Here is a 13512-nt window from a genome sequence, read left to right as displayed (position 1 = left end):
GCCCTTACCACTCTTCTGCATTGGAATCAATGTATGGATTCTAAGATGGAAGGTGAGGGTTTTTTTTTTTTTAAAGAGTAAGTCTGTATATGACTTAGCACTACCTAGTGTCTAACTGCTAAGGAATTTCCTGTTTAAAATTCTTTCCCCTGGATTCTGTAGGATGATGCATCAGACAGAATGGCAAGAATTTTCCTGTTGCACTCCACAGTGGATTTGGATTCTAAATCCAGTTGGCTAACATGGTGTAGTGAGAAAAATTTCAAGTCTGGAATCACAGGATTTGAGTTCAAATGCTGACCCTGCTACTTCCTTTCTGGATGACCTGGATAAGTCATTTAACTTCCCTGGGACTCCATTTCTTCCTCCGTAATACAAGGAGGTGGGAGTTTGTGAGGTTCTGTCCAGTTTTAAGTTTTGATCCTATGATCAAAAACTATACTTAGCCTAATTGATCTGGTCCCATTCATGCAATTGTTCTGAAACCCTTTCGGTGATTGGGAGATATTCCTGAAGGTGGCCAGTAGGTGACAGTGGGCAGCAAATCTAGGCAGGTCAATGGCAGCATCTTAAGACAGATGAATGGAGTCCAGGATTAGCATGGAAGTCAGGGACTTAGTTTTCACATCTGTAAAATGGGTCCCTGCAACTACAAGTAAGGAAGATGACTGAAAAAGAAGCTCAGAAAGCAGCTAGCCCAGGAGTGGGTAAGAGAAGAGAGGCGCTGCTTATCCAACACACCGAGATCCTATTCTATCTCATGAGTATGTGGAAAGGGAAATGATGTAGGTCCGCGAATACAACTGTGTCCCCATGAAAGTTGCTCCGACTCCCTGGGACACCATTTTCTTTCCCATGATCTTGGCTTCTTCCCCAATGCTCCTCCATCCTTAAGCAAACTTCCATGGGGTGCCTTCATTCTATAGCTCTTCTTTTCACAATTTAACTTCTAGGAAGAATGGTCCACCCTTGGCACAACTTCTTCTACATTGACTCTTCCCTCTTCAGCTCCTTGCAATCTGGTCCCCAACTCCACCCCTAGTCGTGGTCTCTATGTCTTTCCCCTTCTCCATCTGATGATCTCTACAGCTGCTGACACTGTTCATTCCACCATGGCTCCTTGTCACCTTTTTCTTGGTCTCCATGACACTGTTTCTCCTCTAAACTGCCAGACCAGTCCTCCTCAATAACTTTTTGAAAAATTCCAATCTGCCTCAGGTGCTTCCTAGCTGTGTGACCCTGGGCAAGTCATTTACTCCCAAATTCCTAGCCTTTACCACTCTTCTGTCTTGGAATCATACTTAGTATAGATTATAAGACAAAAGGGAAGGGTTTAAAAAAAGGGGAAAAAAAGATCAAGAAGGGATATAAAACCAATAGATGAGCATCTATCTCCTTCCTCTGAAGCCCGAGCATCTCTCAGGGCTCTGACCTGCTCCTTCTTTTCTCTCCCTGCATGTTCTCCCTCATTGATCCTATCAACTTCCCTGAGTTCAACAATGAGAGCTAAGTAGATAGAGGAGGAAAGAAATGGCAAAAGGCTCCAGGACCTTTGCCAAGAAAAGCCCCCGTAGGGTCTAGGAGAGCTGGAAACAACTGAACACCAGCAGCAAAGAGATCTCCCACATCTATGCTCAGCCCTCGTCTCTCCCCGGAGCTCAAGTCCTAGATTACTAAGAAGCTGGTAGACAATTCCCCCTGGCTGCCCAAAATGGAGCTCATCCTTCCCTGCATTCTCTCCCTTCCTTTCTCCTGATTCCTCTCATTTCTAGTGTAGGTAAGGCTGCCTTTCAAGACCCCAGCGCTGCAACCTTGAAGTCATCCCCATCTCTTCCTTCTGTCTCCTAGAGGCAGCCAGGGGCCATAGAGAATAGAGTGAGTCAGGCAGATCTGAGTTCAAATCTGCCCTCAGATGCTTCCTAGCTCTGTGACCCTGGACAAGTCATTTAACCCCAATTGCCTAGTCTTTACTACTCTTCTGCCTTGGAACCAACACTTAGTATTGAGTATAAAACAAAAGGTAAAGGGTTAAAAAAAGATGGAGAAGGGATAGAACCAAGTCTACCTAGTCCCTGGGTAATGGAACCGATACATAGTACAGATTCTAAAACAAAAGATAAAGAATAATGAAAGAAGGAAAAAAAGATGGAGAAGGGATAGAACCAGGTTTAGTCCCTGGCTCACCTGACTCTCAGGTCAATGTGGAGGGGAAGGCAACAGTGGGTGGAGGACAAAGCCCCAGTTGCACATCCCTCTTAGAACCCCTCCTTCCCCCCATCTTGTGCCCCCTGAGTTCAAGTCTCACTCTTACAATCGCCCCTGGTGCAATGGGAGCCCCAAAGAGAGAGGGTCCCCTGAGACAGGAAAGGCAGAAGTTGCTACAGCGATGGGCAGTTAGTAGAATTAATACCAGTGACTCACCTGGGAAGATAAACTTCTGTCTATGATGGATGTAGTGGGCAGCTTGAAATAAAAGAGAGCAAATCACACAGACAAATAGCAACCACAGCCGGGAGAAAAACATCAAGAGAGATGGTCAGTGGCAGGCACATGCATAAAATGACCCGGACCTGGCAGCAGTGAGGTAACCGGCTTCTTATCCTTTGTCCAATCCCTGCAGGCCTCTCAGAGAAGGAGGCAAAGGGAGGAGGGGCTGGAAGGTCAGAGGTTAAAACAGAGCAGGCAGGGAAGCAGTGAGGTAGCTCAGTGGATTGAAAGCTGGGTTTGGAGTGGGGAAGTCCTGGGGATAAAAATGGCCTCAGAATCTTCCTACCTATGTGTGACCCTGGGCAAGTCACTTAACCCCCATTGACTAGCCCTTACTGGTCTTCTGTCTTGGAAACAACACACAGTATTGATTCTAAGATGGAAAGGAAGGTTTAAAAAAAATCTAGAACTGGCAGGGAAAGGAAGATTTGAGGAGCTGGTTGGAAATGGAGTCAGATTCCAAAGCTCTCAGTGTTAAACAGTTCTTGCCTGTGTGAAGATTGAATTTGGCTCTCCCCTGATTGTAACAATGAAGATACTTAGCTCTTCCTTGATTGTGAAGAGCTAAGTATCTTCATTGTTATAATCAGGGGAGAGCTAAATTCTATCTTCACATCTCTTTAGGGAGAGTGTAGGGCTTAGAGGAAAAACAGGAGATCTTAAAAACAGTCTGCTCCTCTCCCACCTAATAAATACAGGATTGAAACTGGAATGGGCCAGCAAGAAGTAACAGTGGGGCCCCAGGAGAGGAGGGAGAGACAATGTCAGGACCCCAGGAAAAGAGGGAGAGAGCATCAGGACCCCAAGAGAAGGGTAAGGAAATGTGTCAGAACTCTGGGAAAGGAGGGAGGGAAAGACAGTGTTGGAACCTCAGGAGAAGAGGGAGAGACAGTGTCAGAACCCCAGGAAGGGAGGGAGAGCCAGCATCAAAACCCCAAGGAAGAGTCAAGAAATATGTCGGAACCCCAGGAGCAGAGGGAGCCATGTGGCCCATGCCCTTTGGACTGAGCCTAATCCCCAATAACCTCAGCCAACCAAGCCATCCCTGAGCCTCACTACATCATCCTCAATGAGGGGGTGAGCAGGTTGTTAGGAAAAGGCTGCAGCCGCCCAGAAACATTGTAAGAAATGGAAGAGACAAGCAGGCATCTGTTCATGCCGATATCCCTCATGAGCTCCTGGACACCGACGTTTGCTCCTAATTTAAGGCACAGAGATAGCATGCAGCATGCACACCACTGAGAAGGGGGCCCAGAGCTATTTCTAGACCTCTCTCTGATCTCCTCTGTCTCCTCCTTCACTGCCCGCCCAGTCTTCCTCCAATCTCCAGGCCCTCTCCCCCACCAAAGAAACAATCACCCCCCCCCCAACCCAGTCCCTTCCTCCTTCAGAGAGGCTGGGGTTGTTATTCTTTGTGCCCCAGAGAAGGCATCAGACTCATCACACTTGGGGATGAGCCTAAGACTGACCCCATGGCTGGTACAGTTCAGAGCTTAACTGGGGTCAAATTAATTTAGAGAAAATCACCCAGAGGTTCCTCTAGGGCTTTTGAGGGGAAGACTGCATTCCCATCTGTCAATCCCTTCCATTGCCCTTCACCCACCAAATATATGGAGGAGAGCTACCAGAACAGACCAAGGCTTGCTGATACTGAATCTCCCACACTATTTTCTACTAAGTTGTGTCTGACTCTATGTGACCCCTTTTGGGGTTTTCTAGGCAGAGACACTGGAATGGTTCGTATTTTCCTTCTCTAGTTTATTTGACAGAGGAAGAAACTAAGGCAAATGGGGTTAAATGATTTGCCCAAGATTGTGTAGCTAGAAAAGCATCTAAGGCTGGATTTGAACTTGGGTCTTCTTGATTCCAGTACTCTATTATACCATAAAGGTACTATCTTAAAATTAGGATAAATGATGATAAATAATATGTTAAGGATTTTTGAGGGCTCTGCAATGTCCCTAGTGGTGAATGGAGACAAATTCTAGGATGCCACAAAACAGGGAATTACTGGGAATTACTCTCATAGTAAGTCTGCTATGTATCTATTGGACTAGATTTCAGTGGTCTAGAGAACTAATTCCCAGTGGGGAAGCCTTGGGCTGACTGGTAACCCTCTGATTTGCTTGGGACCCTGAGAGGGTAAGTCAGAAGTTGGACTTGAACTCAGGTCTTCCTGACTCTAAAATGTGCTCTCTTTACTTCATGCCACACTGCTCTCCCAGGGCATAAATGGGGCAGAGGTCTCTCTTCTAGCTTCCTTCTCTTCCATCCATCCCTACCATTCCTAATCCCAGGTGATGATCGTAGGTCATTTTTCATGGGGGAAGAGCTGGCTAATAGAATTCGGATCCTTCAGGGATGGTAAGAGACAATTATAAGCTGATGGGTCAGAGTCACTCTCCTTGCAGGAACCTGAGAATTGTTACCTCCTGGGAGCAAATACCTACCCTGCCTGGCATTCATTCTTTGTAGTGCCTGGCTACGTATTCTGGGAGCCCAGAAGATAGAGGTTAAATGGCCATCCCTCAGCAGAATCCTCCTCCCATGCATGGAGACAGAGTTCTGCTTTGCTAAAGAAATTATGGAATCAGGAGGACCTGGTTCAAATCTGGCCTGAGCCTGGGCAAGGCACTTAACCTGATTGCTCAGTCCTTGCCACTATTATCTCTTAGAATTAATATTAAGACAATAGTTTAAGTTTTTTTTAAAGGAAAAGAAATATGGATGGGGGGTTACACTCTCACCAATGGAGCCTGCAAAAGGAATAGACCTGAAAATCCAATATTATACAACCCTCTTGTTAAAGAAAGGAATCTTCAAGTACAGACCAAGGCCACAGGGAAGGGCAGACCTTGACCAGGAGCAGTTACCCTTAAGCCCTAAGAAGAGGGAATAGAGAAAGCTTCACTGGAGACCCAGGAAATCCAGATCCCACCACCGAGAGAGAACCCATCGAGGCAGCAGAGCTCCCCGAGCAGTCACCTGGGAAATTAAACCTGCTGTCCCGCTGAGCCATCGGGGAGGGGTTCGGAGGTGGCGTCGCGCTGGGGGGGTTGGAAGACTGGAAGGGTGCCGGGGAAGACGGTGTGGAGGACGTGGTGGAAGATGGGTTACTGCTGGAGTCAAGGTGGTTCACGGCGGGGGGGTGTTCCTGAAAAAATGAGCCATTAGACATGGACCCCCATGATGGGAGAGAGACTCAACTGTGGCCAGCGTGGTCACCCAGAAGATCAGCCTACCATGATGCTCTCCAAATCCATGATGCTACAAAGTTGCCTAGGGAGCTAAGGTCTCTGCTCCTTCTAAAATCACTGATCAGGCGAAGCCAGGTGGCATGGTGGATAGAGCAACAGGCTTGGAGTTGGGAGGTCCTGGGTTCAAAACTGGCCTCAAATACTTCCTAGCTGTGTAACCCCAATTTCCTAGCCTTTACCCTTCTGTCTTTTTTTAAACCCTCACCTTCTATCTTAGAATCAATACTGTGTATTGGTTCCAGTGTGAAGAGTGGTAAAGGCTAAGGCAATGGGGGTTAAGTGACTTTCCCAGGGTCACCCAGCTGGGAAGTGTCTGAGGCAAAATGCAATGATCTGGGTCAATCCTGAAAGACTTATGATGGGGAAAGCTGTCTACCTTTAGAGAAAGAATTGTTGTAGTCAGATGAATGGAGATCAAAGCATATTGTATTTCACGTCAATGTATTATGGGTTTATTTGGGGGGTTTGGTTATGTATGTGTGCTCTTACAACAATGATCAGTATGGAAGTGTGTTTTGCAGTATAATAAATTTTTTTAATAAAAAACATCTGAGGCCAGATTTGAACCTAGATCCTCCCAACTTCAGGCCTGGCTCTCTATCCACTGAGCCACCTAGCCCCTACCCTTCTGTCTTAAGAGTTGTTACTAAAAGAGAAAGTAAAGGTTAAAAAAAAAACCCATAAACTCCTCTGAATCAGGGACCAATCCTGAATGTCTTTTTAGCTCTCCAACACTTGGCAGCACGGTGCTTGGCACCTGGGAAGTTCTTAATACATGCTTTTTCAATCATCTGTGACTTTTGTCAAAGACAAGACAGGAGACATGTGGCTGGTCAGAGGGGCCTTCCATCTCTGAGTCTCTGTGATTTAGACCCCTTCTAAAAAATGATTGCTCGTATATATTTCTGATTTCTAGGTTTCAAATTGTTTGCAAGAGTCAAATGCCCTTTTATCACACTCAGACAATCCATTAAAATTTGACCCCAATTCCTCCTTGAGCCCTGGAAGTGCCTGAAGATTCTCAAAGGCTGAGCCAGTGGAGGAAGAGCTCTACAATGTCCTACCAAGTGGGCACCATTGATTAAGGGCTTCTCAATGGCGGGCATGCCCATCATCTGTAGACCATCCTTCTTAGGCTCTGAAAAGATGCTTATCTCTCCATGGCCGTCCACCAGGTAAAGGATATTTGGGGCCACGATGGCTCTCAGGGTTACAGTTACTCAGACATAAAGGGTTTGTGATTCCTGTTTGTGGAAAAAAGAGCACAAAATGACAAATCCCTGGTGTACTTGAGTCTAAGGGTATACAACATGGTGCTATAATGTCCAAGTAAGAACCATTTGGAATCTGAAAATGTATTTTTACAATCATCTTAAAATGGCTGCTAGTTGGGTCACTGGATTGAGAACTAGACCCAGAAATGGGAGGTCCTGGGTTCAAATCTGACCTCAGACACTTCTTAGCTGTGTGCCCCTGGGCAAGTCAGTAAACTCCAGTGGCCTAGCCCTTAGTTCTTGTCTTCTTTAAACCAATATTTGTATCAGTTCTAAGACAGAAAGTAAGGATTTAAAAAAATGATCTGGTCACTAGTGCAAGCTAAGCTCCTCTGGGTCAGTCCCACCGGGACCCAGAACTGTAGTTTGGAAGGGGGTGGGAGTGAGGGGTGTCTATCCATGGACTGTATCTGGGCTATGGGATGGGGCACAGCCTCAGCCCTTCTCAGGCTATATGCAATCAGAGCCACCTCTCTAACTTACCTTCTTTGTCAGTGCTTTCGGGAGGGTTCCAAAATGGGGCTCTGTCGATCTATCCACGGGGTTGTTGATGTCTGAAGGCACAGATTCTGTCCTCCGTAGTTTAGATACTGGAGGGGAAAATCAGGGTGGGCAAGAGGTCAATCTCAGCAAAGACTTCTCCTAGTTTGGAAAAGCCGATGAGAGAAAGACCAAGGGACTCACGGGGTAAGAACGATATTCTACAAACCGGGGCTTCTTTTGTGCATTTGTTATGACACTTTAACCTGCAGAGGAAGAACCAAAAGTACGTGAAGGGGGTCAAAGGTTTTTGTTTTTATTTTTAATTTTTTTAATCCTGAACTTAAACACCAAATAACGTTAGCATTTCTATATACATAAGAGAATGGGGGTGGGGGAAAGAATCGTACATAAAAGTGCAAATTTTCATTATGTACAACTTGCTTTTCTTTCTGAATATATGATTGTTTCAACATTTAACTTTCAAAGCTGTCCCAATTGTCTGTGATTCTTTCTGACCTTCCTTTTGTTATGGTCTGTGCATTTATTTTTATTTATTTATTTTGTAACCCTTCCCTTCTGTCTTAGAATCAATACTGTGTATTGGTTCCAAGACAGAAGAGAGGTAAGGGCTAAGCAAAGGAGGGTAAGTGAACTTCCCAAGGTCACACAGCTTAAGTATCTGGGGCCAAATTTGAACCCAGGACCTAGGCTTAGCTGTCCACCTCACCACCTTGCTACCTCCGTTCTGTGCACTTAATACATACTCAATGAATCCCCCCCCCTTCTTTACTCCCTCCATTTCTCTCTCTTTTCTTTCTTCCCTTTCCTTCCTTCCTTCCTCCCTCCCTCCCTCCCTCCCTCTACATCTCTCTCTCTCTCTCTCTCTCTCTCTCTCTCTCTCTCTCTCTCTCTCTCTCTCTCTCTCTCTCTCTCTCTCTCTCTTCTCTCTCTCTCTATTTCTCTCTCCTCCCTCTCCCTCTTTCTCTCCCTCTCCCTCTTCCTCTTCCTCTCTCTCTCTCTCTTTTCTTCTCCTTCCTTCCTTTCTCCCTCTCTCTCCACCTCTCTCTCTCAACTTTCTCTTTTCCCAAAATTGAAAAATAAAAAAAAGATGAAAAACATTTTAAGAACTCTTTTGAAGCAACCATCTTTATGAGACTCTCTTGAGGGTCAAATGGGAAAGTCTGAAATAGAAGGACCATGGACAGTCCTGCCAAAGACTCTGCTAAAAGAGAGAACTGGAGAGCAGTTTCTTAGATTTTTCTCTCCTATGCAGGGATGCCAAATTTCAATGTTCCAAAATGATGAGCTCCTTGTTTTCATTTCCCTTGTTCCAGTGCTTTCCTTTGAGGCTCACAATTCCTTCCTTTTCCAACATCCATTCTCCTGGGTACCACTGTCTTAGCACAGATGGACTCCACTTTTAGAACTAAATTAGAACTAACAAAATAAACAAATTGGAGGATGAGTGTGTTGCAGTGGGATCCAAAGGGGCCTTTTAAATGGGGGAAGAGGGATACTAATGGAATAAAGTAGAAACTAACTATACTTCAATAGGATCCAGGAGGTAAATGGGCCTCTAGGGTACCTAAGCACTGGTTAAATAATTGAAAGAGAGCCTAGAAGGACTGTAACAGAAAAGTTGATGGAGACATTTTAAAAGAAGTCATTAGAAATCAATGACCATTAAGAATAAATTCAGAAGCATTTTTTCCTTTTTTATTTAAACCCTTACCTTCCACCTTAGAATCAATATTATGCATTGGTTTCAAGGCAGAAGAGTGGTAAGGGCTAGGCAACAGGGATTAAGTGACCTGTCCAGCTAGGAAGTTTCTGAGGTCCACATATGAACCTAGGACCTCTCATCTCTCAATCCACTGAGCTACCAAGCTGTCCCCTATTTTTTTACTTTTAAAACATTTTCTAATTTTCTGTTTCTTTCTTTCTTTCCTTCCCTTTTCTTTTCTTTTCTTTCTTTTTTCTTCCTTCCTTCCTTCCTTCCTTCCTTCCTTCCTTCCTTCCTTCCTTCCTTCCTTCCTTCCTTCCTTCCTTCCTTCCTTCCTTCCTTCCTTCCTTCTTTCTTTTTCTTTCTTTCTTTCTTTCACTCTTTCTTTCTTTTATTTAAATAAATAAAAATAAATATATATTTATAAATATATATTTATAATGATTTCCAATATATTTGGAAATAAATAGAAATAAAATATCTATAAAACAGGAAGAAATAAAATAAATATAGAAATAAAAATAAGATGTATAAATAACAAAAAATAAAAGAAATAAAGAAATAAAAATAAGATATATATAAATAACAAAAAAGAAAAGAAATAAAAATAAGATATATAAATAACAAAAAATAAACAAAATAAAAATAAGATGTATAAATAATATAAAGAAGTAAAATAAATATAGAAACATAAAAAATAAAAACAAGTAAAATAAATATAGAAATAAAAATATTTATAAATACATAAACTATATAAATAAAATGACATTTATAATATAAATATAGAAATAAAATTATTTTTATGAATAATATACATAAGTAAAATAAATGTTTCTATATTATAGATTAAACTATTTCTATATCATATATTATGTTATATATAATATATACACTATCATACATTGCTCTAAACACTCCAAAGCCATTTTATACCATTATATAAATGCATTTCTATAAAATAGCTTTGTTTTATAAGTGTATATTTAAGTTTATATATTTTATATAGAAATATATTTTTACTATTTACAATACTGTTACTGTTTTGTTATTTATAATAATGATAGCTTTTCTTATTAAGAGAAAGGAGGAAGAGGAGAAAGAAGAGGAAGAGGAGGAGACCAGGAAAATAGGGAGAAAAACGAGAATATTAAGAAATCTTCCCCACAGTGGAGCCAAGGGATCGGGGTGGGACGGGTCCCTGCCCACGGATCACCTTCCCCCCTTGCCACATGAGCCACCCATTGGGGCCAGCTCCAGCCACAGCCCACTCCGTCCTCACCTGCAGTGTTTACACTTCACTCCAAACATCATGCTCTTTTGGCACACATGGCAAATCTGGGACAGCCAGGACTTGGTGGAGAACCTGAACAAAATGAAATCAACCACATGGAGCCCGACATGATGAGAGCCCAGTGAGGGAGCCCCTTCTTCCCCGGCCCTACCAGGACTGCAGCTGAGGGGAAGCTTGGGAGTGGGAGGATAAAGGAGAAGAAGAATGAACAGGAACCCCAGGAGAAGAAGTTCCCCGGCTCTTTCCAAAGAAGAAAGAGAAATCAGGGTGAAGGTGCAGTGGGGACCCCATGCATGGATAACCATTTGCCCCACAGATTCAATGAGAGTTAGAATTAGAGAATCCAAGAGACATCAGTGCTCAGGAAGACCCATGGGACCACAGTCCAATTCTCTTCTCCCATGGGAGGGGGGGGGGGGACTGAGGCTCCAAAGGAAAAAGGTTTCCTGACTTCCAGTCTGGTGTCCCCTCTGAGGATCTCTGTCTCTGTTTCTCCTGCCAGGGACCCAAGTTAGTAACAAAACAAGCAATTACAAATTCCTGTCCTGTCTAATCTAAACAAGGATGCACAAGCCCCAGATAGCAGGCTTTTCTCCTTGGGGAAAGTCACTAAGCAATGTGAGATTCCTCATTGAACTGGCCCCCTCTCTCCTCCTCATGCCCAAGTCCCTGCCAGAAGGAGAAGGCTTGAGTGGCCACAGGCCAACTCTTTTCCAAACCTCTTCAGCTGTGGCGGGGCTCACCTGTGGGTCACTGAGAGGCCGATGTCTCTTCGTACCATCTGGGGGGATCCGTGGGGGAGATCTGATGGCAGAGAATCGGGTTTGGGCAAGGTGAGGTGTGCCTTCCTCTCCCTGCATGCACCACATATCCCAACCTAAGGCTGGGAAGGGAGGTGAGAGGAAGAGAGAAGCCCACCGGTCTCACTTCTTTCCAGGTGGGTCTCCAGGTTTTTCTTGGTGAGATCATATCTAAGCTGTCCCCAGCCCCACCTCGCCTCCCTTTCCCCCTGTATTTGAGCCACCATGACATCATGGTGTGTCGGAGACGTTGGGAATGTCCATCGTCATTGAAATGCCCTCAATCTTAACATAGAAAATCTTGAAATGAAAAGGAATCACAAATTTCAAGTTAGGGTTCTATGTATGACACATTCCCATATTTACAACTGTACATTTAGACCTGGAAGAGACTATTAAGGCCAACTCCCTCATTTCACTGATAAGGAGACCGAGATCCAAAGAGACAAGGCAGCCAAGCTCACCCAGGTAGTGAGAGGCAGAGCTGGGACCTGAATTCTGCCAGGATAAAGCTTCATAGGATAAGAGATTTAGCATTCAGAGGACCACAAAAGCCATCTAGACCAGGTCCCTTATTTTACAGAGGAAGAAACCAGAAAGGGGAGTGACTTGTCCAAGGTCAACAGAAACAGGCAATGAATGTAGGTGTTCTGAGTTCAAATACAATACTCTTTCCACCATAAGTGGGACAGGGTATGTCCCTCTGCCTAGCATGCCCCCAGACCATGTTTCCAGTCATCCGCCCTGACCATCTTCTTGCCATGTGCCTCTCCCACCTGCATCTATAACCCCCCGTTTCCACTTGGTTGTTGTCATCGATCAATGCTGCCATCCATCACTTCTGGAAAGAGCATGTCGAGTTGGTTCCTGCTAGGATCCACTCCCCAATGCCATGACTTTCCGAAACAAGATACCTTTTCCTGGCTGCCACCCCCCCTAAACATCCTGTCTCCTGTTAAAATGTAAACCCCTTGAGGTCAGGGAATGTCTTTCTTTGGTACTTCTGTCTTCCAGAGTGAGCACAGTGCCTGGCATTTGCGGTAAGCCCTTAATGATTTTCCTTCATTGATAGTGATGTGATGAGATCCCACAATCACAGATTTAGAGCTGAATGGATCTTTAGTGGCCAGTCCAACCTCCTCATTTTACATATGGGGAAACTGAGATTCTGAGGTTAAGGGACTTGCCCAGGATCACACAGCTAGGAATGGTCTGAGGCAGGACTCAAATTCAGGTCTTTCTTCCTCACTTCAAGGCCAGCCCAGTGCCACCTAGCCTCCTCTACCTCCAAATGCAGAGCTCCTTCCCCCAGACCAAGGTGCCTCCTCATAAGGTTCCTTCCTGAGGATGAGAACAAGTCCTCCTAGGAAATGCCCACTTCTTCCTAAGGCCATTTAGAAGGACATCTGAGTGAGATCTGCTCTGGGAAGGGGAGCTCGCTCACCGAGTGCTACAGACCAGCAAATACCACCTCTTGTTGCACATCAGCTCTGCAAGATGAGGTTGGCGAAGCCCCGGCTGGTTCATGCAAGAACCTTCCAAGGTCTGGGTGGGGGGGGGGGGGGGGAGAAGGGGCACCTGAAAGGGATGGTCTGTTAGGGCTCAGAAGATACTGGACAACTTCAGATGCTGAAAGAGCCATCTAGGCTTTGTTCAGCCCAATCAGTGCTTAGCACAATGCTTAAAATGCAATAGAGGCTTAATAGATGTTTACTGACTCTGTCTATCCCATAAAGACTGGCTCAAAATTAGCAGTGCTGGGGCAATTAGGTGGCTCAGTGGATTGAGAACTAGACTTGGACATGGGAAGTCCTGGGCTCAAATGTGGTCTCCGACACTTCCTAGCTGGGTGACCTTGGACAAGTCACTTTAATGGTTACCTCATTGCCTATCCGTTACAGCTCTTCTGCTTTGGAACTAATACTTAATATCAATTCCAAGATAGAAGGTAAGGGTTTTAAAAAACTGCAGAAATTCCCAGATCTCCTTTGCAGAGGGGAAAGGAATATAGAGCAAAAGCTATACTATTGGCTCTTTTTTTTTTGTAGGGATAAGTGTAGATCTGTGACTGCAGGGGTATGGAGAATTCCAAAGTAGGAAAGCAGGCAAGATCATGCCAGCTTACAGTGGTGGCACTTAAGCACTTAGCTTCATCACCCCAAACTCAAAAACCTGAGCATTCTCGAGATGGAAGTGA

The 13512-nt window shown here is 44.5% G+C and overlaps 1 protein-coding gene across 6 annotated transcripts in view; it reads right to left on the bottom strand.

The window, feature by feature from the left end:
- Positions 1–13512, bottom strand: part of KSR1 (kinase suppressor of ras 1) — a 247528-nt gene that overhangs the window by 35854 nt on the left and 198162 nt on the right. For 4 of the 6 annotated variants that reach the window (XM_056819500.1, XM_007485577.3, XM_056819497.1 and 1 more), the window contains 6 exons: positions 11259–11319; positions 10504–10587; positions 7703–7764; positions 7502–7608; positions 5473–5641; positions 2422–2463 (listed from right to left, as the gene is read on the bottom strand). In XM_056819500.1, coding sequence (XP_056675478.1) covers positions 2422–2463; positions 5473–5641; positions 7502–7608; positions 7703–7764; positions 10504–10587; positions 11259–11319 — 525 coding nt within the window. The remainder of the gene's footprint in view (positions 1–2421; positions 2464–5472; positions 5642–7501; positions 7609–7702; positions 7765–10503; positions 10588–11258; positions 11320–13512) is intronic. The other 2 variants (XM_056819499.1, XM_056819498.1) reach the window with 1 other exon arrangement.

Source organism: Monodelphis domestica, chromosome 2 (assembly GCF_027887165.1).
Source record: "Monodelphis domestica isolate mMonDom1 chromosome 2, mMonDom1.pri, whole genome shotgun sequence".
In the NCBI taxonomy this organism is placed as follows: Eukaryota; Metazoa; Chordata; class Mammalia; order Didelphimorphia; family Didelphidae; genus Monodelphis; species Monodelphis domestica.
Note: the sequence above shows the minus strand (reverse complement) of the source record. Positions and strands in the feature narration are given on the sequence as shown.